Source organism: Tympanuchus pallidicinctus, unplaced genomic scaffold (assembly GCF_026119805.1).
Source record: "Tympanuchus pallidicinctus isolate F22 unplaced genomic scaffold, pur_lepc_1.0 scaffold51, whole genome shotgun sequence".
In the NCBI taxonomy this organism is placed as follows: Eukaryota; Metazoa; Chordata; class Aves; order Galliformes; family Phasianidae; genus Tympanuchus; species Tympanuchus pallidicinctus.
In genome coordinates, this window is record NW_026294771.1 from 271,169 (window position 1) to 292,739 (window position 21,571).

The following is a 21,571-nucleotide window of genomic DNA, read 5'->3' on the forward strand; positions in this document are numbered from 1 at the left end:
CTACATCTAAAGTCAGATTACAAGTATGTGGGGGGGGAGCATTATTTTGGATGTTGCTTGCTGTCAGTGACATAAATCCCACTTTAGACAGATTCAGCTTAACTAGATGGAGTTTATTTAGAGATTATGGGTTACATTCGTACAAAGGCTGTAGACATCAAAGTTGAAACTGAGGTTTTCTAAAATTCCTGCCTCACTTATTGCCGGTTCTGCATGCTTTCAGGCTTTCGAAGATGATGGTGGTCACCCAGTTCAAAAGAAGAGGGATTCAGTTTCCTTGAAGGTGAATCTCCAGCTTGTGGGGGAAGCACGCTGCTCAGTGCAGGGGCTGCTTGCACTGCACAAATGCAGCACTTCGTGCCTTATTCAGCAATGCACTCATTGCTCACCGCTACGTGTGCTGGTGAAGCTGTATTCCAGAACAGCAAGATTGCTCTATAATGAATACAGCAGGATGGGTTTGAGGTTAACCAGCAGTAGACCCGTGCAGCTTGTCTGTAGATGCCACCTTCGGTCGTGGCCAACCTCATGTTCTTGTGTTTGAAGGAGGTTGTGCCCCCACATTGTGCCAGGGGAGGTTCAGGTGGGGCATTAGGGACAATTTCTACTCCAAAGAACAGTCAGGCACTGGCAAAGGCTGCCAGGTGATGAGGGGGGTCACCATCCCTGGAGGTATTCCAGAATGATGGGGATGTGACACTTGGGGCCATGGTGGGGGTGGGTTAGGGTTGGACCTGGGGATCTGAGAGGTCTTATCCAGCGTTTATGACTCCGCTGCTCTTCACAATGCTGGGCAATGAACACCCCAGCTACCAGCATAGGTTTGACCTGTTGGAGAGCAGCATAGAGGAAAGGAACCTGTGGGTACAGCAGGGTGACCCTTACAGCACTGTGCCCTTGTGGTATCCTGGGGTGCGTTAGCAGGGCTGAGGTTAGCAGGGAAAGATCGATTCTCCTCCCCTTTCCCCTGCCCTGGTGAGACCGCATCTGGAATATTGTGTCCAGTTCTGGGTCCCTCGATTCAAGAAGGGCAGAAAACTGCTTGGAGAGCCGATAGCAGAGCCACAGAAAGGATGAAGGGAGTGGAGCATCTCCCTGACGAGGGAGCTGGGGCTCTTCAGCTTGGAAGAGAAGGAGGGGTGACCTCATTAATATTTATAACTATGTAAAGGATGTGTGTCGGGAGCATGGAGCCAGGCTCTTCTCAGCGACATCCAACGACAGGACGAGGGGCAGTGGGTGCGAGCTGGAACACAGCAGGTCTCACATGAGGAAAAACTTCTTCACAGTAAAGGTAACAGCACCACGCGGGCTGCCCAGAGAGGCGGCGGGCTCTCAAAGCCCTCGTCTTGAGGGCCTTTCCCACCGCCCCCCCGGCAGCTCGGGGGAGGGGAGGAGGGCGGTGCGTCAGCGGCTCTCGGAGCGCATGAGCGCGGCCGGCAGCGGAGCGCGGGAGGCGGGAGCTGCTCCGTCGGGACGGGCAGCGCAGCGCAACGCGGGGCTTCGCGCCCACACCGCAGGTAACGGCTGTGACGCTGAGGGACCGCGGCGCCGCCATTTTGCGGGCGGGCGGGGCCGGGCTTTGAGGTGCGGGGATGGGCTGATGGACGGGGCAGCGCTCGGGGCGGCCGAGAGGCGACTGCAGAGCACGGCTGAGGGTGCGGGGGTGCGGGGATGGAGCGGGGCGTGCGGGCGGAGCGGGATGGAGCTGTGCCGTGCTGCAGCCGCCGTCCGTTCCGAGCGATCTCTCCCCTCGCTGGGCTGATGTCCGCCTTCTGGCGTGAGCAGTTCCCCCCCTCGGCCCTGTAGGTTACAGGAGCCCGCCGTAGGCTGAACCGCAGCAGGTTCGTTCCCTCAGGTGGTGGCTGTGCCGTCGCTGTGCCCGTGGGCAGCAGGCCTCGTCCAGCAGAGCGCTCTACAAAACGACTTAATGGCACGGGGTGGGGGGATTTAGGCAAAAAGGGCACTTGAGCCCATGCGCAAAAAGGGCACTTTGGTTTTTCAGCCTCCCTTGCAACGTGCCGAGTGCCTGGGGTTGAGTTTAGTGCCTTGAGAACACCAGCAGTTAATGGCTGGGCGCGGGATGCACGGCATTCCTTTGAGCGTTCAGCCCAGCAGCACAGCCTGTGGTGGGGTTTTACAGAGCATGGGATCGTCCCTTGGGAGAAACATCCATTCTAACACCAATCCGGTGCCCCACAGTTCTCTGTTGGGTTTTTGAGATGTTAAAGCAGTTTTCCAGGCTCCTGGGCAGGATGCTTTTGGATTAAGAGTCTAGAAGACAAGTTTGTTTGCTTTGGTTTTGGTGTGGCTGGGGGAGGCACGTATTCTAACAAAGACAGCAGGCAATTAAAGTTGACTTTATTGATGATCAGAGAACACGTTAAGTAAATGTCAAGTGAAATGGAGTAGTGAATGAACCAAACTGGTTGAATCAATTGGGTGTATGTTTGTTCCGGCATGAAGTGAGGGACAGAGGATGGAACGTGCTTATTTCTGTAAAGCAGTGTGTAGTAGAAACAACCTTGAAAGTTAATTAAATAAGTGTGTTGCTTTGATGATCAGAGCACTGGAGCAGCTCTCCTATGAGGAGTGGTTGAGGGAACTGGGCTTGTTCAGCTTGGAGAAGAGAAAGCTCCAGGGAGACCTCATGGTGGCCTTCCAGTGCTTGAAGGGAGCGTATAAACAGGAGGGGGAACGGCTGTTTGTGAGGGTGGATGGTGACAGGACAAGGGGAATGGTTTTAAAGTGAGACAGGGGAGCTTGAGGTTGGATATTATGGGGGAATCTTTTGACCCAGAGGGTGGTGAGGCACTGGAGCAGGTTGCCCAAGGGGGCTGTGGATGCCCCATCCCTGCAGGCATTCAAGGCCAGGCTGGATGTGGCTCTGGGCAGCCTGGGCTGCTGGTTGGTGACCTGCACACAGCAGGGGGTTGGAACCAGACGAGCACTGTGGAGCACTGTGGTCCTGTGCAACCCAGGCCATTCTATGATTCTATGATTCAGTTTTGCTCTTTGAAATGTAAATTTTCCAGAGTCATTTGCCCTCCAGAGAAGTCAGCTATAAAAGCATCCAATGGAATTTTTTTTGTACAACGGATTTTTGTAGTCAGCTGTAATTTTTGTAGCATCCTTATTACCATGCCCAAGGTTGACTCCTGCTAGCTTTAATGAGTTGCTTCTAATTGTAGCACGGCCTGCATTGGAATGCCAGAACATCTCATGATAGCATCATCCTGCACACTCTGTTCCTGTGCATGTGGTGCTGATCAGTGTTTTCAGCCTTCCATTCTGTATCGTGCTTTCTCTTTTCATTTTTCAATGACTCTTTAGGCCTTTTAAAACTGTGGCTCTCTTGAGAGTAGAACAGGGAAGCATCTGTTCACTTTGCCATCAGCTTTGTACAAGATGTTATTATATAACACAGTATCTTACTTTATTGTGTGTTATTGCATGCACGGAACAACTGCAGGGTTGTGCCTGACTCAGGTTATACCAAACAGAAAAATGTATAGTGGTAAATGACTGCTTTTACATGATCTCCCTTTTTCTCACGTGCTTGAACTTAGATTTTTATTCTTTGCTGATTTCAGAACTGCCTCTGACTCTCAGCCAGAAAGAAGAAGCAGTCGTGTTGATTTAAGTTGAACATTTGTGTCTAAGATTACAAACAAAGCCATGCCAGTGCTTTCGGAAGACTCAGGTAATGAATCTGCACGCTTTCAACAGAGCAGTGACTGAAACCCTGGTGTGTGTGTGCTTTTCATGCAGGAAATGAACTCACACTGCAGTTAAATAAGATAGAATGAAGATGGTTCAACTAGATTTCATAGCAGTTCACCTGAAGGAATATACAGGGGCAGAGGAGTGTGAAAAATGGAGCTGAACGAAGTTATTAAGAGTTAAAAGGTGCCTAGAGGTAGAAAGAACAGGATAATGTTTGCAAGCAGAGTACTTTGGGAAGCAGAGCTGATGGCTGTGCCACAAAGGCAGTGGTTCAGTGATCTTCCATGTCTGTTTTGGAACTGTGATAACTTCAGGTTTGTCAGAGGATTGGCCACTGCAGAAGCAAAGGTAATACGTGAAGGGGAAAACATCAAAAATAGTGGCTTTAAAAGGTGTTGCTTTTGTAGCTTTGGCTGTAATGTGATGTGTGTTGTATCTCAAGATGCATTTACTGCTTAACAAGGAAGCATTAAAAATGACTGGGCGACAAGCACCCACCTCTGTGCAGACAGTAGCAATCAAGATGGTACCCAAGTAGATGTAGTTGACATTAAGCCTGCAGTAGAGGGACCTTAAGATGTGCTTTCTACAAAATCTTTTGTTCTGTCTTGAATTTAAACCTAGGCTTACACGAAACTTTAGCCCTTTTGACATCTCAGCTGCGACCTGATTCAAACCATAAAGAGGAAATGGGGTTCCTTAAGGATGTCTTCAGTGAAAAGAGTCTCAGCTACCTGATGAAGGTAAAAGTTTATCAATCTACATTTTCCTTGCTGGTTATTTATTCTCAGTTTTCTTGGTTTATCCACAACTTTGCCAAATCTAATTTGGTGTTGTGCAGCATTCTGTGTTGACCAAAACACACATTTATTTAAATGTCAACATGAAGAAAATGCAATAAAAATCAAGGTACTTTGTTCAAACAAAACCATTTCTTCCTGATATAAGATGTTCATGTTGAGTTGTGTGATGGGAATCAAATGAGAAGGGCTGTTTGTAAGGTTTGGTCAGTAGTTAGTTACATCTCATTAGTTTAATTAGTCAAATTAGGAACACTTCATGGTTTACTTGATGCAGTTGCCAAAAAGCAAGTGCTGTACCCAATAGCTGAAAAGCAGCATGAGGTGACTTCATTTTTTCCCTTGTGCTGCTGAAGCTTTAACAGATTCCTTAGCATTAGCAAAAAGAAGACCAAACAAAACCAACACCTCATAGATGAAAAATAACCCCGAGAGGTGATTTTTTCTGATATTTATCTCAGCAAAGTTACAAATAAAAGTATGTGGAATGTTTTTATTTCTTTTAAGAAGCTTTGTATCTTTTTCAGATTCATGAAAAGCTCCGTCATTATGAAAGGCAGAGTCCAACTCCTGTTCTGCACAGCGCAGCAGGATTAGTTGAAGATGTGAGTAAAAACTCCTGATCTCCTTTTTTATCCCTTTTCTCTGTAAATCCACTCTTCCAACAAATCAAAGCCGTTGTGTTCTGTGAGTATTTATATGGGATATATGAGAAGGTATTTCTCTCCTTTCTCAGTTCTCTTGGAAATCTATTGGCAAATTTTATTCATAGCTGGTCAAGGAAATGTCAAAAATACTATGTCATGTTTCCAGTGAAGGCAGACCACAAGTAGAGCAGAGGAAGGATATTAAATGGTGTTCCTGTGGGAGAGGCAGCAAGAGACATCAGGATATTCCACTTAGGAGTTCCATCTCAAGGACATGAGACTGTTACAATCCAGGTTGCGTTGCTGTTCACAGAATGTGTTTGGGTGTCCAGGCTTTGCAGGGTGATAAGGAAACTTTTGTTGCATGATGCACACAAATAATGCCACCTGCTTGCAAACAGTGTTGAAGTGCTTTGTTGCAGAGCGAACACCGGAGGGTTTTTTTTTTTCATGCACTGCTTATGGATTCTGTATGGATTGTATGGAATTATGGACACCTTTTGTTTAGAAGTTGCTCGTTTTTGTTTTGAAGGTAATAGAAGAATTGCAGACTGCACCAGTGACTAATGAAGAAAAAGAGCTGCTTCAGCTGCTGTCAACACCGCATCTCAGGGTAAAGAACCAAACAAACAAACCACCAAAACACACCAGAGAATTGCTCAAGTTTCTTTGCATAACTCCAACAGCATTCTGCACAGGAAAATTACATTGGACAGTCCTAAGAGAAAGCAAAAGCCTTTAGCACCAAATACTGACTTCTTCAGTTACTGTTATCTAGAAGGCCAGTAAGAAACCACCTATTCCTGCTTCAGGGCTTATGTGTAGGATTTTCCCAAGCTTTTGGGGATGTTTCTCTTTCTTTGTGTGTCTGTTTTTATGTTTGCTGTCATGCCTGGAAGGTGAGAATTGGAAGCCATGATGTTGCTCTATTGTGTTACTGTTTCTTACTTGGTTCACACAGGCAATGCTTGTAGTTCATGACACTGTAGCACAGAAGAACTTCGACCCAGTCCTTCCACCTCTGCCAGATAACTTTGATGATGATTTTGATGAAGAATCAGTGAAAATTGTTCGGCTTGTGAAAAATAAAGAGCCCTTGGTACGTATCAGATAATCCACATCTGTCATAACATTCTGTGTTGGCAAGGAGTCATTGTAAATACAGAGGAGGTGCATGAAGGGCACCACCAGGGATTCTACAGAAAGTGGGAGTGCTTTGAAGTAAAACTGCCTGAAAGAACTTTGGTAAATACAGATTCATCATTTTGAACACACACTGTATAGACGTGTTTGTAACTTGCTGGGAATGTTACTTCTGAGGAAACTGTATGTTAAAGTCATTATGCTCATTATATGCAGTAATTTGTGTCATAGCTAGCATACAATGAGTGAATACCTTCCCCTGCACGAGTGTCAGTGATGTATTTTAGGAGTGTGTTTACTAGCTGTATATGAACAGTATATTGACAAGATACAAATAGAAAGAAATGGTTTCCTAAGAAAAAATAATTACAGTGGGGCAGGGGTCTGCTGCAGTGCTTTTTGGAACTGTGTGTGACAGCAGGTAGTGGGAGAGAGCAGAGGCTTAAGTCCTGATTAAAGTTTTATATTGCCAGCAGAGCTTGGAGGTTTAAAGAACTCATAAAACTCTGTAATTCCTTGGCTTTCCTCACCCTTTATGCATAGCAGGGCTGGCTCTGTTGTATAAAGATTCAGAAGACACATAAAGAAAGCACTTTGCAAGGTATTGTTCTGTGTGCTTGAGTCCATATATCACCACCATGACAGTGTGATGTAAACACTGAGCACAGTGATCAGAAAGAGAGGGAGCACTGGGCTTTCCTGCAGCCCTGTGATGTGGCCACCAGCTAAAGTTCAGTAGCAGTGAAAGCTGTGAAGGTGGAAGATGAAACCTGTATGAATTCTAAATGAATTCCAGTTTAGAAGACGTAGTTTATTTCACTGCTTATTATATCCTAAGCAAATTTCTTATGGTTTCTTTTCTGGGGGGGGGGCTATGCTTTATTTCAGGGAGCTACCATCAGAAGAGATGAGCATACAGGGGCTGTGATTGTAGCAAGGATCATGAGAGGTGGTGCAGCTGATCGCAGTGGTAAATTTCGTGAGCAAAACCAGCTCTTTGGGCATGGGTGTTTAAAATACACTTTGATTATTTTATGAAAAAGATAGAGCTCACTTAATTCACTTAATTCATAATAGGAAACTGTTGGATGCCAAGTCTGAACTGGAACGTGTATTCTGTGCAGTCAGTGGAGGGAGACTTACATTGCTGGGGAATTAATCATCCCAGCAGGCCTTGGAATGGGATTCCAATGTTGGAATTGCCTTTCTTCCTCATTGACTGGGAGGGGAGCCTGCATGGCAGGCTCACTTGGCAGCTGAATTTCAAGTGCCTGGTGGCAGGAGAGACTTCCCTCCATAGGCTGCTGTGCACCACGCTTCCAGATTCTACAGGGTTAATTCACGTGGTGTTTGACTTTGTTCTCTAGAAGGTGCTTGTTCAGAGTTTATACAATAAGCTGAATTGGCTTTACGTGTGATTTATAGAATCCAAGCCTCGTGTACTTTTTAATGTACAGGTAATACAATCCCAAAATTAATGAGTTACTGTGATGGAAAAATATTAGCTAATTACAGCTTTTTTCTTGACTGTTACCGTTTTTCATGTTGGCATAATCTGATAAATGTAATGAAATGAGTGGAGCTGTGCTTAGCATTTCCGTATTTCATCAGGAATCTATTATTTTAATTAGATACATTTTTGTTTAAAATAACCACTAGGAAAAATGCCAGCAGAGATGGGAGGAGGAGGTGTAAGTACCAGAGAAAAGGAAAGAGAGGGTTTTAACTTTCAGTCTTACATCTTGGTGTGTTTGGTGTTTTCACTATGTTGTGAGTTGTTTGCTGTTTCCTTTGCTCACAAATTCTTCTCTGTCACTGAACAGTAGTTATACTGTGCACAAATGCAGTATTTCTTACTTCACCAGACAAGCAAATGTAAAATTCTTAAGGGCCTTTTCGTGGCTTGTTTAAAAATCAAGTTGATTCATCCAACAATCTTTCTGGGACTGTGTGGTTTTGATCTGTCAGCTCACAGCCACGTTATTCCTGTCTTTATAGCCAGCACCTGTCTCCTGATGGTACAGGATTTGATCATCCTTGGGAAGCTATTCCAGTTTTTCATTCTTAGTGCTGATCCAAATGTAGAGGAGGTGATTTTCCAAAGTATCTTGCCAAATATCCACTCCCTGCTCCGGTCTTTATGACTCTGGTGCATGAAAAGAACTGCCACATGGATTAAGAGCAGGAGATTTCAGAGCACACTGCCAGCAGAACCACTTGGCTGTAGAGGAAAACCCACTAAGTTGAGAGAGAGAGAGAGGAGGGAGGCACAGGCATTAAACTGGGTCAGATGTCAGAGGAGAGCTGCTCTCCATTCTACAGGCTTTAACTTACTTCTCTTTTCAGGTCTTGTCCACGTTGGAGATGAACTGAGAGAAGTCAATGGTATTGCTGTGCTTCACAAACGACCCGAAGAAATAAGTCAGATTTTGGTCTGCACTGATTTCTGTTTCGAGATCTTTTCTATTGGGTGATCTAGTAATTATGATAGATGCTGAAATTTAACCTTGAGTTTAAGATGTGTGTGTAGAGCTAACAGATGGAATCCCTGCTTGTCTTTACAATAAGAGTTTTTCTTCTCAACGTGGATTATTTAGTCCTCTCCTTTTGACTTCAGAAACTTCCATGGAACTGAATCGGTACCAAGTAAGATACAAATATAAAGTTATGTGTTGCTTTGTCAAGAACATCCCTTTCATGCTTTGTTTATGACAAGCAAATTGCAAATTAAATGTGTATTCTTAATAGAAAAGCAGCTTATTCATGATGTGGTTATGCCAGGGAGCTGAAGAAAGTTAGTTGTGTGCCCATTAGTGCTGTCAGTCTGTCCTTTACTAGCAGATTTCTCAAGGCTTTAGCAGCTCTTGCTCCAAGCTGCTCAAAGCCACAAATCTTTAAGTCTTTCTGAACTCCTACATCTGTGGTCATCCTGTTGTGTTGCAGGAAGTGTCCCAGCTCTTACTCATCTCTGACTCCCCTCTTGCAGCTTGATTCCCTCTCTCCTGTGCTGAGTGGGGTCAGTGATGCAGTGAGAAGAAAACCAACGCTAAGAGGCTGAAAGTGTCTGGCATCAGTTCCATCACCTAACTTAAATTTGTACTCAATTGTACTGGATGAGGAGAATGACTGCTTTTGGTTCAGGGGAAGAAACCAAAACTGTACTTTGAAATCTTGTATGAAGCTGATTTGAGGGGACCCTGGGGTAGTGTTTGTCTGCCCAATTTTAAATGCCTGGATTGTGATGGTTTTCTTTCTATGTTTTGTTTCTGAAGAAGACCTACAACTGTTTGCCCACGCTGATCCCCCTGCTTTCTATTTCTATCTGTGCAGAGTAACAGGCTCCTCTAGGACAGTTATCTCATACAAGGGAATGTGTCTAAAAATAGATCAGATGAACCTATTCTGAATTTTCAAGCACCTACAATCACTTCTTAATTTACTGTAACTGACAAATGATATTTTTTAGCAAAGATGTTTAGAGTGGATGTGTTCACTTAGGGAATGTTTGTATTTGCACCCTAACAAGTAAGAAAAAAGAGCTGCAACCTGGGAAAACAACTGTTTTCTCAGCCAAGCACCTTAAAATATTCAGGCTCCAAAAACCTAAGTTGGTATCAAACTAAAAGCCATGGAAGTTTTTAATACTTCATGAGCTGTAATCCAGAAACGAATGTGATTGCTAAAAGGAAATGAAAGAATTTTAGTGCAAGTCTGAATAGATTCTAGCTGAGGGATTACTGTTGGTGTCTCCAGGGGATTACAGTGCTGTGGAAGATTCATGGAACATCATGACAGTTAAATAGGGGATTAGCTTTGCCTGTTAAAGTTCTGAGAAGAAGACTGACTGGCTCCTAAATTGGGACTTGGATCGTCTGCATTGTCCTTACACTGATTTCAAAGTAAAAAAACATTTTCCTTTCTCTCAGGCACAGTCTCAGGGATCGATAACATTAAAAATAATTCCAGCCATCAAAGAAGAAGATCGTCTAAAAGACAGCAAGGTATGCAGAGCCTGGTAGAATACCAAAGCACGGTTTTCATACTTGCATTTATCTCAGATTCCTGTTGGTTCAGTAAGAATCATCACAGAATGAGACCCATAATGTAACTGAAAAGACAATAGAGCCCCTTCTTGACGTAAAAGATTGTCCATATTGCTCAGTGCAAGTACTCGGGTGAATTCTGTTGTCCTTATCTTGGCACGTGGTCATTCATAATCTAGCTGCTTCTTTTGGTTTGCATAATTAAGCCTGGTGTTCCTGCCAGTCTCCTCTTGCTGTGACAGCTGTTATCTGCCCATTATCACTGGGCATTTTGCCACTCACTTGAGTCAAAACAGATCTGCCCTCTAACAGAGCTGCATTCGTCACTTGGCCGTATCAGGCCTTTGCATTTGGCCTCCTTTATCAGCAATGACTTAATTGTGTCAGTGGTCCCCTCCAGGATTCCTTCTCAACCTCCCTACTTCTCTGCTGTTTGCAGACGAATTCTTCCTTGGAACCCCTCAAATTACATCTAGAAATATTTCTGCTCTGATATATGCAGTAGTGCCAGGATACAAATCCAAAGTTAAGTATCAGATGTTGATTAAAGAAATGTTATAAGTACAGCCTTCACAGTAAAGCTGCTTTGCCATAAATCCCTCTTTATGGTTTTCTCTTTCCCCTTCTATTTTTCCTGTGTTGCATTTTGTGTTTAGGTAGGCTGTGCTTAATTGGGACTTTGAGTTTCACGTTGCACAGGGACAACACATAATGACTGAGTAGGTGCTTGGAAGTTAGTTTATTTTTCTGCATGGTAAGTCAAAATACAAGTGCAGTTTAGCAGGATTCAATATTTTTGAGTACCACAAAGCATAAGAAGGAGAAAAAGTGTATATATTTTTCTAGTTAATGATGTTATTGTCAGAAAAGCACCTTCTTAAGGTACGCTGTAATTCCAAAAAGGACAAGAAGAAAGGATGCGTTACTTTCTTTTGAAGGTGTTTATGAGGGCCCTTTTCTGCTATAATCCCAAAGAAGACAGAGCCATTCCCTGCCAGGAGGCTGGTTTGCCCTTCAAGAGACGACACATCCTGGAGGTTGTAAGCCAAGATGATCCTACATGGTGGCAAGCAAAGCGTGTTGGAGACACCAACCTCAGAGCAGGCTTGATCCCCTCGAAGCAGTTCCAAGAAAGGTTTGTCCATGAAGATTACAGGTTTTTATTGTTTTTATGAATTAACCATATGGTATCACACGTTTTTGTGCTGCTTTCTCTTTTTTTTGCAGGAAATAAAGGGCAGAATCATGCCATGCTTGGAGGACAGTGCTAGAAGGTTTCGTATTCCCCAGTTATATAATGAACTTCCCAGCTTTCTTAGGGTGGTTTCCAGCTGGTTTGTGCTTTGTAGCATGAGAACAGAAGCACTTGCTATAGAAGTGGGCCTGAGATCAAACGTGGAATATATGTCCTTGAACCTCTTGGCTTATGGAGACAGACTGTTTCACAGACTTGTATTTCCATAGCGTGAGGATTTATTCTAACAGTTTTTAGTTTATGCATTAAATAATTGTGCAAGAAAAAGTGTAGCTGATGTTTCTTCTGGTTCCTAAGAGAGTCTTCAGCTTAGACCCAGACATCATCAGGGCTAGAAGGTTTTTCTGTTTTCACAGTAAGATAAAGATATCTTAGGAAACGAAGCAAAAAAATGCTCCTGATGCCTTCTATTTGCAGGACGGCTGTAGATTTAAGAAGGGACCTGATTTGGTCGTATGTGATTCTTACTCCACGCTGCTGGATGCGTCTTCTCTGATTGTAGATGTTGAATCAAAAACAGTTTCTATTTTTTTCAAGGAAAAATGCCGTTTTGTTCTTTGTTTTCAATGATGTATGTGTAACTTATACTACAAATTCTTTTTGATGTGAAGCTTTAATGGTTAAAATGTAATTATTTTCTCTTTAGACGACTGACGTACAGAAGAAGCATGGGCACCCAGCCGAACCCCAGAACTGTGAAGAAGCCATTATGTAAGTCTGTTCAGTCCCTGAAGTGATTTTATAGTTGATTTTCACTTCTCAGGATTTGTTTTTAATGTGTTTTCAATAATAGCACTTTTGTATTTGTCCCGTGTTTTCTGTCACTGGTTGATCTGCGTAGATATGAGTTGCCACATGGGAAGAGTTCAGTTTGAGCTTTATCCAGTGTTACAGGTGCCTGCTGGCTTAAAATCATGGCTGACCTTCTCTTCCTGCTCTCAAGAACGTGAGGCCTTAGGTGGTTTTTTAGATACTTGAGAATTTCTTCGTGTTGACTTCAAATAACCCAGCTGTTAGTGAGGTGTGGGAGAGCCATGAGACTGCATGATGCCACGCTCATGTAGACCAGGAATCTGGAAATAGTCCTCCTTCAGTGCTAGAAGCAAGCTTCTGTCCTGTGATGCTGTGGCACATCTCGTGGAGAAGTGCTCTTGTGCTGTGAAGTGGAGGGCAGATGCTCAACCGAATTATAATACAGCATGAGTCATTTAAGTTAATCTTTCCTGTATCAGTTACATCCAATGTTAGGAGGCACTTAATGAGGGTTGTTACTTATTCAGACATTATCGAGATAATTAAGCAGGTTTTATTATAAAATTATTATCATTTACTACTAAATCTAAAAAAGTCTTTGATCAATTGATAAGGGTACATTACTGCATGTTTTTTGAGATATAAAAGCCTGATAAGCAAATAAAACAGAGGAACCTTCCTTTCCATTCCCTCTAATTCTATGCAGTCATTTGTCAGCCTTTTAATCTTATCAACTCTGTCTTTCATGCTAACTGCAGATGATCAGACTTCTGATAAAGGTAGGTGCCCTCCTAAATCATTCTCTGTCTGAAGGTAACCAGCCAATTCATTTCCTAAAATATTTGGTAAGCCCTCAAGCAAAGGGAGCAGTAGATGGAGCTTATTCATACAGCTGTTTCATCTTGATTTACAATTTAAACTAATTTAATTTGGATTGAGTTAAGCAATGATGGTTTCCAAATATCCCTTTCCTCACCAACTACCCAGATGCATACAGCAGGCACTAAGGTATCTTCCTTCTTTTCTCCCCCCCTTCTCTTCCCCACATCCTCCCCACTTCTTTCTTTGCAGAGGACTGTGACTGTGAGGGATATTTCAATGGACATTACATAGGTGAGAAACCAAAATCCACTTCTTCCCTGCAAGAAAAAACTCCAAACTAATGTACCAATGCTAATTTTCTTTATTAGTAATAGAGTTAATTTCACATACTTTGTGAACTAGTTATCTCTGTCTGAAGGGCTAATTGGACGTTTGCATAACCGGTGCTCAGCAGCTCAAGGTGACTTGAGGAGGTTTTAGCATAGATGGGGGGTGCTTGGTTTTCTACCTGATGCACAGACTGGTCATGGATCAGATCAGCATATGTGCAGTCATTTGATTATTAAAAGAAAAATACTAGAGGGAATGTCTCTATTCAAAGGCAGGACCTTCTAGCTGAACGAGCTTGACAGTGGAAAGAAATGGAGACATGGTTCAGTGCCTCTTCTGCCTTTCCTCCACAGCTGGCTTACGCAGGAGCTTTAGGTTAAGTCGTAAAGAGAAGGAGAACAGTCCTACCGAAGCAAAGCAGGCAGATCAGGCAGATGCTGCAGAGCTCCTAACGTATGAGGAGGTCACAAAGTACCAGCAGCAGCCTGGGGAGCAGCAGAGGCTGATTGTTTTGATTGGTAAGAGGTGGAATTGATCCAGAGTATCACCTTCATCTTTCCCTTTTTGCCTTCACTCCAAAAGCTTTTTATTTTTTATTATAATTATTATTTTGTTGTCTTCTTTTAAATGACAAAAAAAAAAAACCAAAAACCCTCACCAGGATAGACCTCATGGATCGAATGGCTAGAACAGATGTAACTTATTCTCTTTACAGTACTTCCTCCCCACAAGAAATAATCAGACCATTCTCTTTTGTTAGGTTGTTTGGGAGCCAGATTAAACGAGCTCAAGCAGAAAGTTGTGTCAGAGAACCCCCAGGAGTATGGTGTTGCAGTTCCACGTGAGTAGAATTTACTGACACTGTGTTGCCACTTTGTTCCATCCATTCTGTTGAAAAGCTCAGTGCTAGCTGCACTGGGGAATGGGGATTCATTGCATTGATCAGTCAGTGTTTCAGTTGTTGACTATTTGTGTGTGGAAATTGTTTTCTCATCATAAAAGTCTGAGTGGATCTGAGTACAACTTCGTGCACGTGCATAATGTGTTGTATATAACTGAGAATGTAAACTGCTGTAACCAACAGAAGTTTTCCAGCAGAGGGTGAATATCTGCCTAACTGTGGAGCTGGAAGTGCAGACACAAATCAAATCAGAGTTTGCATTTGTTTCTGTTACTTTAAGGGATGCGATTTCGTGTTTGAGAAGAGAATAAACATAAATAAATACTGCATAATATTAGCAGTCTTGAACTCTGAGGGAAGATGTCTGATTTCATATAAGCCATCAAGGACCCAATTCTACAAACAGCCAGGCATGTTCATACTTAAACTTCACAGGCAACACAGCAGAATTTTATCTACTTTCTGTGTTTATTTTCTGAGTTTCAAAGAGCAGGAATCCAATACCCAAACTAACTTCATTTTCAATCCTGTAATGTAGTTTACAGCAAAATACTAACATCACTTATATTTTATGTTAATTTTGACTGCCTTGGTTGAGGTCATGAAAACATGACTGAAACTGAACAGAGATGGTAGCGTTGTCTGCAGAAGCTGACCTGTGTGCTGTGCTTTGCTTCCACTTTCTTTTAGATACAACAAGGTCAAAGAAAAGTCATGAGAAAGAGGGAGTCGAATACAACTTTGTCTCTAAGCAATCATTTGAGACAGATGTGCAGCAAAACAAGTGAGTTAATTTTAAAATACGGATATAACTGATTATGTTTTGAAAATATTGCTAAGTAAATGTAATGTGAATACCAAAATCAGGGAAAACTGGAGGAGCCATTTTGGAAGGGTTCTGTTTTCCAGGAATAACTTTTATTCAGTTTGGACTGTTAGTGTGAAGCAAGAATTATACTGAGAGACAACTTAGAAACAACAGAGGAGAGGTAGGAATACCAGAAGTTAGAATTTAAGCCTGTGATTGATCTGAACTGAGCCTCGTGAAAGTAACAGATACTTAGTTGGTCCTACTTTATTCTTTGTTTAATACGATGGGCAACATGGGGAAATTTAATTCGTAATTCCACTTCAAAGTGAGTTGTAGGCTAAGCTCATCGGTGTGAAGGACTTTCTGTAAGATCAGGCTTGTTTCCTAGAAGTGCAGATTTTGGCTAACCTCCCAGAAGGTGGAAGAATCCAAGTCCATTTCCTTGCCAGCTTTGTTCTATTTCATTTGAGAAACAACTTCTTTGTTTTAGTAGACTTGAGCAGCAGTCAACTGAATCAATGCAGCTTCTTCCCCTGTTTTTCAGTAGTGCTGATTCACTAGCAGTATCATGGGAAGAAGACAACTGTTACTAAGCAACCAAAGGAAAAAATGAGAAAAAGAAACCCTTTTTTTCCCCACCTTCCTTCCCTCCACAACATTTGACCGTTGTGACTTTGGGAAACAGCTATCAGATGTTGAAAGTTAAATGTGCCTTGTGGGCTATATTTAAGAAATATACATTTACTTTTTAGATTTGTGGAACATGGAGAATACAAAGAAAACCTGTATGGCACAAGTCTTGAGGCAATCCGGTCTGTGATGGCCAAAAAGAAGGTTTGTTTGGTGGATGTGGTTCCTGAAGTAAGTTCAGCAGTTTCTTGTAAGGAAAGCAAATATTTCTAGTAATGCTGCCTGCCTGAGTAACAAACATTGTTCACCTTTTGGGGCTGCTTGCTGTGCAGAGAGCAGTGATGTTTTTTGAACACCTTTCTGACAGGTGGCCGGGCTGCTGGCTGAATTGGTTACAAGGAAACCATAATTTGCCTGTCACATCATTCCTTTTGTCCTTTTTTCGTGTCCTTGTTCCTGGGGCTGTGGTGCAGAGCAAGGTGTCCCTGCAGTCAGACCATGCTCACATGCTTTTGTAATACCTGAAAGGATGCTGATGTTAACTTTTTCCTTGAAGAACGAAAGCATGCTGTGGTTAGATGTGGCATGAAAGCCTGGGTGTGACACAAGTGAAACTGTTGAACCCAGCATGAGCAGATCACTGGCGCACAGTGTACGTAATATGACATGAGAAAAGAAAATACATCTGTTCACAGGCAGTGAAGCACTTGAGGACTCCTGAATTTAAGCCTTATGTTATCTTTGTGAAGCCCCTCATTCCAGAAAAGAAAAAAAATGTCCTAAAATCTCCTGTGTCAGAAGAAATCTCGACACCCCTTGTAAGTATTCTAACCTTAATCTCTATTTTGCAGTGTGAGAGAAGTGCCTTAGCTCCCTCTTGTCATATGTTTCTTCCCCCTCCCTAATGCTTCTTGCTCCTTCATCTCAGCTCCCAGATCTCTCCTCCCCTTTCCTAACGCTTTGGTTCATTTCTTGCAAAGTCATGATGTAGTGTGCTAGCATCCATAAAAATGCTAATAAGTAATTACAGATGCTTACTGAAAACATCAAATCATCTTCTTGTGTTGGTCAGCAGGATGAAGAGCAGCAGGAAATTATAAATTCAGCAGCATTCATCGAAGAGCACTATGGGCATTTAATTGACACTACGCTGGTGAAAGAAGATCTCCAGAGTGCATGTAATCAGCTTAAAACTGTGCTAGATAAGCTAAACAAGGATTCATTTTGGGTGCCAGTCAGCTGGGTTAGGTCATAGTTTGCTATCATCCGTTCAAAGGAAAGAGTTTATTTAAAAAGCCTTGTAAATATATGGATGACAAAAGGGAAATGTGTTGATTTCACTGCAAAACTGCCATTCTCTCTAGAAAGTAATATGTAAAGACTACAGGGGAAAAATAAAGTCAGAAGCTGATACTGCCTTCTTGAATTGGAATCCTGAGTACCAGCTGTGCACTCTCAGCCTGAACAGGTTAGTAAAAGACTGGAGTGACTTTTAGACTGCAAATATTGCACTTTGTAAGGGAAAAATGTGCAGAGGGTCCCATACTCCAAAAGCACTGAAGCGATGTTAGAAGCTTCAGCGTTTGGCCAGACCTCGTGTGGCATCTGAACAAGATTCTTCATCCAGGAGCAAGTCTGCTACTTCAGGGTTGAGGGAGAGAGCCCTCACCCTGTCAGTTCCTTTAATGTCCAGCTGGCTTTCTTCCACTCAGTATTTCTGGTTGCAAACCCTTTCTAATTAGGCTAACTAGACTGGCTCAGTAAATCGTCTTTGTTTTAGCAGCTGAGGGGTGGCGGTGGGACTTTTGTTCGTGTTGTTGGTTCTGTTTTTCAAGCTCAGCCCTTTCCCGTGCTTCTGGCTGTCTTGCATAGGTAGTAATTAGTCTGCTCAGCTATGGCTTTTGCCCGCTTTCCCAGTCGCTCTCTTCCTAACAGCACAGGATAGATGTTAAGCAGCCTGTAAACATACCTGTGTGATTGATCCAGCTCATAACCCGGGGATGTTCTTTAGCCTACCTGAAAAGTGTGTATGGTGTAAAACACGACTTGAAGAAGCTTATTTTCTACAAGGCATCTTTGCAAATGCCAGCTGCTGGGGCGCCACGTGGACAGCAACAGAGCAGCTCTGCAAAGGCTGCCAGGAGAGGAGGCTGAAACGCCAGGAAGCTGAGCTACAGCACTGAATCATCATTCTCCCAGCACTTAGGAAAACCTTTGTTACAAATCAAGTGAAGGCAACCTTATGTTACCTTTGTGGCATGGCACTTGGCTCCATCACGTCTTGAAGAGGAAATTTTATCTGTTGGAGGACTTGGCAGAAAGAATATGCAGCTTTTTAAGGTGGGCAGGTCCAAGAAAACGCATTGATTTTGTGAGTGCAGTGCAGGTGTGTATTACCTGAAACTTGTTCCTGTTTTCCATTGCCTGTTGAGTTCTAATCTTTCCTCTGTACTGTGCCCTCTAACAACACCTTCTGGTACACTGGTCTCATTCTTTTAACAGTGTGATGTTATTCTTGTTCCAGAGCATTCAGCAAAACTGACACCATTACTTATTAAAAGTGTATTTCTTATTTAGTGTCTCCGAATCTACATTAACTCCAGCCCAAAAAGTTGTCTGTCCATCTTCTCCGAATGCTAACTTCTAAGTATCACCCTGCAAAGAACAGCACTTCCTGCAGTCTGCTAGAACTGCTCTGGCTTGTCAGAAAACATGCTGCCAGACTGGAAGCCTCCCAGCAGCTGTACAAGGATTCCCTCATGTGGTTGTGGCCCATCAGCTCTGCCAATAAGCTGCTGCAGCTTTGGCCCAGCACAGCCACCAAAGGGATGTGAGTAGGAAGAGACAGGAAAAAAAAAATGAGTGCAGTAGTTTAACAGCATCTCAAGCTAAGCAGATTTATTAAAATATCAATCAATATCACACCAGATCGATCTCACCACAGGATATATATTGCAGTTTTCAGGGTAAAATATACAACTCCCATTAAACATGACCTAAAATATTCAGTGTCAGTTAAATAATCTTTTTTTTTTTTGAGTTATGTGCAGATATTCCACATTGAGGTACACTCCCACAGATCATAACTTAGATACTATCAGAAACATTTGTTTCGCTTTTCTGATTGAGGACTTTTTTAGGTTCAAAGTAAATGATGGGGAGAGAATATGGAAATGCGTAGTAAAGAAGAACAGTCAGTGCTTCTGTGTATTCTCCTCTTTATTCTGACAGTCTCAGGAAAAGGCACACGTAACAGATGTCTGTTTCCAGGACAAGATTCCAATTCAGACAACACCGAGTCAAGGCCAGGCCTGGTTTGTGCTCTGCAGTAAGGAGGGGCAAAAAGAAGAGATTATAAAGAAAGTCAGCATGCAAACTTCCTTGAGTTTGAAGTCCTGCTTTGTAAGCGGTACCAGCAACCCCAAGTCAAAATATTTCAGCAAACTGAACCTCTTTCTCCCTTCTCCCTCTCTCTCCCTCCCTTGCCCATGCTTGAAATTAATGTAGCCTTTCCTATTTGTAGTGTGCAAGGAAGAGCTGTGCTAAACAGCCACAGTACCTGAGGTTGTCAGACAGCTCCCTGTCCTTACACTGACTGCATCTGAACTGCTTTCCTTTCTCAAATGAGTTGAGCAGAGTACAGCCAGGGAACGCTCAGGCACACAGCTTATTCAAAACCAGGTGAGTTTGTCTCCAGCCACATTTGTTGTTAGGATTGAGATGGCAATTTACTATGGAACATACACATTTCACATGTGCACGGATTAGAATCCTGCTACGTCCACCCCAGCTTCTTTGTTTTCAGGAAATGGCACCTGATGTATAAAAACATACCTCAGTCTCTTGGGAGGAGATGCAGCATTGTTTGGCAGTCTATTTAAACTGTCTCATGTTCTGCCAAGGAAAAAAGATTGATGGGTTTTATCACCAAGTCTAATTATGCATTGTTAAACAAACACAACACCTAAGGAAGTACGCTTCATCCTTTTTTCCTGCCCTTACCCATCCGCTTCATCTCCTGCCTATTACTCACTTACTCAACCCAGGACTCAGTTGTGGTGGCTTTAGGTACATCCATACCTGAGAACTTTAAGATACCTTAACCCCAGTTGTCAGAGGTATACAAAAATTCAGCTACGTGCCTGCCATTCCATTTCAAACTTCTTTTGATCGTAGGTAGGCTTACTGTTAGCAAGCCTTTTCAGGAGTCCATGATTTTCCACCGTGATGGTCATTATTTTCCTGTTCTGTTTATCACTTGTTGACCTGGGAGCAGAAATGAACACCTTTGTAAAAACAAATAGGAAGGAGAGGACATGTGGAAAAAGCACCCTTCTTCCCCCCCGTACACCTGGAAGGAAGGGTAGAACAGCAGCTACCTTCTGTAAAAGCATTTATTCCAACAATCCACCTTTGCCGGCCCTCGTTGGATGGCAGCAAGGTTCTCAAGGAGCTTCTTATTGTCTCTTTCAATCTGATTGATTCGCTTTTGATCCTCCTGTGCAAGAGAAAGTTTGCAGTGCTGTTCTCATGAGACTCTTTCCTGGGCTGGCTCTCACTGTTACGTTGCCCATTTATGTTTGAAAACAAACACCTCAATTCTCAACCATATCCCCAAAGCAGCAGGCTCTGGAGCTGTGCTTTGTCACTGCTTCCTTGCTTTCCTCTCCCAGCTCCATGATGTATTAGATACATAAACAAACTTGACACGAAAGCAGTAACGCATTCTGTTTTCTTTTTCTTGCCCTTACCCCTCCTCACATGAATTCTGTCATCCTGCTCTCTGTGTTCCAGCAGATTCCCTGCTACCTGAAGCACTGTTATCACACAGATGTGGGGTTACAAATACCTGAATCTTCCTCAGGTTAACATGCTGCCAGCTCTGTGCATGCGAAGCCGTTTTATCCACCCAATGTCTTGCTTGAAAGACACAGGAAAAAAAAAGAAAAAAAAAAAAGAAAAAAGAAAAAAAACAAAACACCTGAAGTGAAAACAAGTTTTGTGATATTACCGAGCCCCAACTCCCTCCATGCAGCCTTTCTCTGGTCAGCAACACGAGTCAGATGGCCCACAGCACCCAGTTTTGTCTTCGTCCCAGCTCTCAGACTACGCTGACGTAATTTCACCCACGTTCACCAGCTAAGAACTCATCTTTCTTCTCTCCAGTCTTGTCCTCAACCCCAGGAAACATAGGAAAGCGACCCACCTTAGTGGCCTGTCGCCAGAACACCACCACAACCAGCAGAGGCCATTTTACACCCCACAGAGCAGCAGTCATTTATCTCCCCCTGTTCCCATACATCCCTCCCACCTGTTCCTTTGACTTTGTTCAAGTTGCCACAGACTCCCATCTTCCAAATTTGACTTTCCAGTCTCCTTGGGGTGGTCATGCTCTTGCTTGCAGCGGTACTTGGAGATTCCAGCCCTTGAATTATGACACACACTGCTCATAGATGGGTAGGATTCCATCCCTTGGTGAGCAGCTTGCAGCATGCACACCCAGCTGCTGTAGGGCAACCAGCTGAAACTTCTGCTCTTGGAAGTGGATACAATGAACGTTATTTCGCAGGGGTGTTTTAAAGACTGAAAGGAGGAGGTAGGTATGAAGGAGCACTCCTTCAGCTGGCTTTATCAATGGAAACATCTGCTCAAAGCCATCAAACACCACAATAGCATCTGTCATCACCTTCCTCAGACTGACTGCAATAGA

The 21,571-nt window shown here is 43.1% G+C and overlaps 2 protein-coding genes across 5 annotated transcripts; one reads left to right on the forward strand and one right to left on the reverse strand.

The window, feature by feature from the left end:
• Positions 1–200: 200 nt before the first annotated feature.
• Positions 201–17,287, forward strand: MPP3 (MAGUK p55 scaffold protein 3). 4 transcript variants are annotated; one of them, XM_052705023.1, is made up of 20 exons: positions 201–283; positions 1,172–1,294; positions 3,594–3,703; positions 4,351–4,469; positions 5,054–5,131; positions 5,706–5,786; positions 6,135–6,272; positions 7,205–7,286; positions 8,663–8,748; positions 10,243–10,317; positions 11,298–11,494; positions 12,261–12,325; positions 13,126–13,146; positions 13,439–13,480; positions 13,873–14,037; positions 14,280–14,360; positions 15,111–15,204; positions 15,984–16,092; positions 16,557–16,679; positions 16,934–17,287. In XM_052705023.1, exons 3-20 carry the CDS (start codon positions 3,679–3,681, stop codon positions 17,114–17,116), a joined length of 1,764 nt encoding a protein of 587 aa, XP_052560983.1. In that variant the 5' UTR covers positions 201–283; positions 1,172–1,294; positions 3,594–3,678; the 3' UTR covers positions 17,117–17,287. The 4 variants fall into 4 exon arrangements, with proteins under 4 accessions (XP_052560983.1, XP_052560982.1, XP_052560984.1 ...); XM_052705022.1 differs by lacking the exons at positions 201–283; positions 1,172–1,294 and adding an exon at positions 1,387–1,520; XM_052705024.1 differs by lacking the exons at positions 201–283; positions 1,172–1,294 and adding an exon at positions 1,387–1,520 and having other exon boundaries at positions 16,937–17,287.
• A 1,775-nt stretch (positions 17,288–19,062) lies between these two features.
• On the reverse strand, positions 19,063–21,429 carry CFAP97D1 (CFAP97 domain containing 1). Its single transcript, XM_052705066.1, has 5 exons — positions 21,163–21,429; positions 20,711–20,786; positions 20,241–20,359; positions 19,696–20,127; positions 19,063–19,184 (listed from the first exon to the last, which is right to left on the reverse strand). The coding sequence occupies exons 1-4, from the start codon at positions 21,249–21,251 to the stop codon at positions 19,992–19,994; spliced, it is 420 nt and encodes a 139-aa protein (XP_052561026.1). The 5' UTR covers positions 21,252–21,429; the 3' UTR covers positions 19,063–19,184; positions 19,696–19,991.
• Between the last annotated feature and the right edge of the window lie 142 nt (positions 21,430–21,571).

Excerpts from the sequence above, each read along its gene's own strand:
- MPP3 (XM_052705023.1), top strand. The coding sequence starts at position 3,679 with ATGCCAGTGCTTTCGGAAGACTCAG. Across the intron at positions 10,318-11,297 it reads ATCGTCTAAAAGACAGCAAG|GTGTTTATGAGGGCCCTTTT; the intron begins GTATGCAGAGCC and ends TTTCTTTTGAAG. Across the intron at positions 15,205-15,983 it reads ACAGATGTGCAGCAAAACAA|ATTTGTGGAACATGGAGAAT; the intron begins GTGAGTTAATTT and ends TTTACTTTTTAG.
- CFAP97D1 (XM_052705066.1), bottom strand. The coding sequence starts at position 21,251 with ATGACCACCCCAAGGAGACTGGAAAGTCAAATTTGGAAGATGGGAGTC. Across the intron at positions 20,360-20,710 it reads TTAACCTGAGGAAGATTCAG|GAGGATCAAAAGCGAATCAA; the intron begins GTATTTGTAACC and ends TCTCTTGCACAG. Across the intron at positions 20,128-20,240 it reads AATAAATGCTTTTACAGAAG|GTCAACAAGTGATAAACAGA; the intron begins GTAGCTGCTGTT and ends TTCTGCTCCCAG.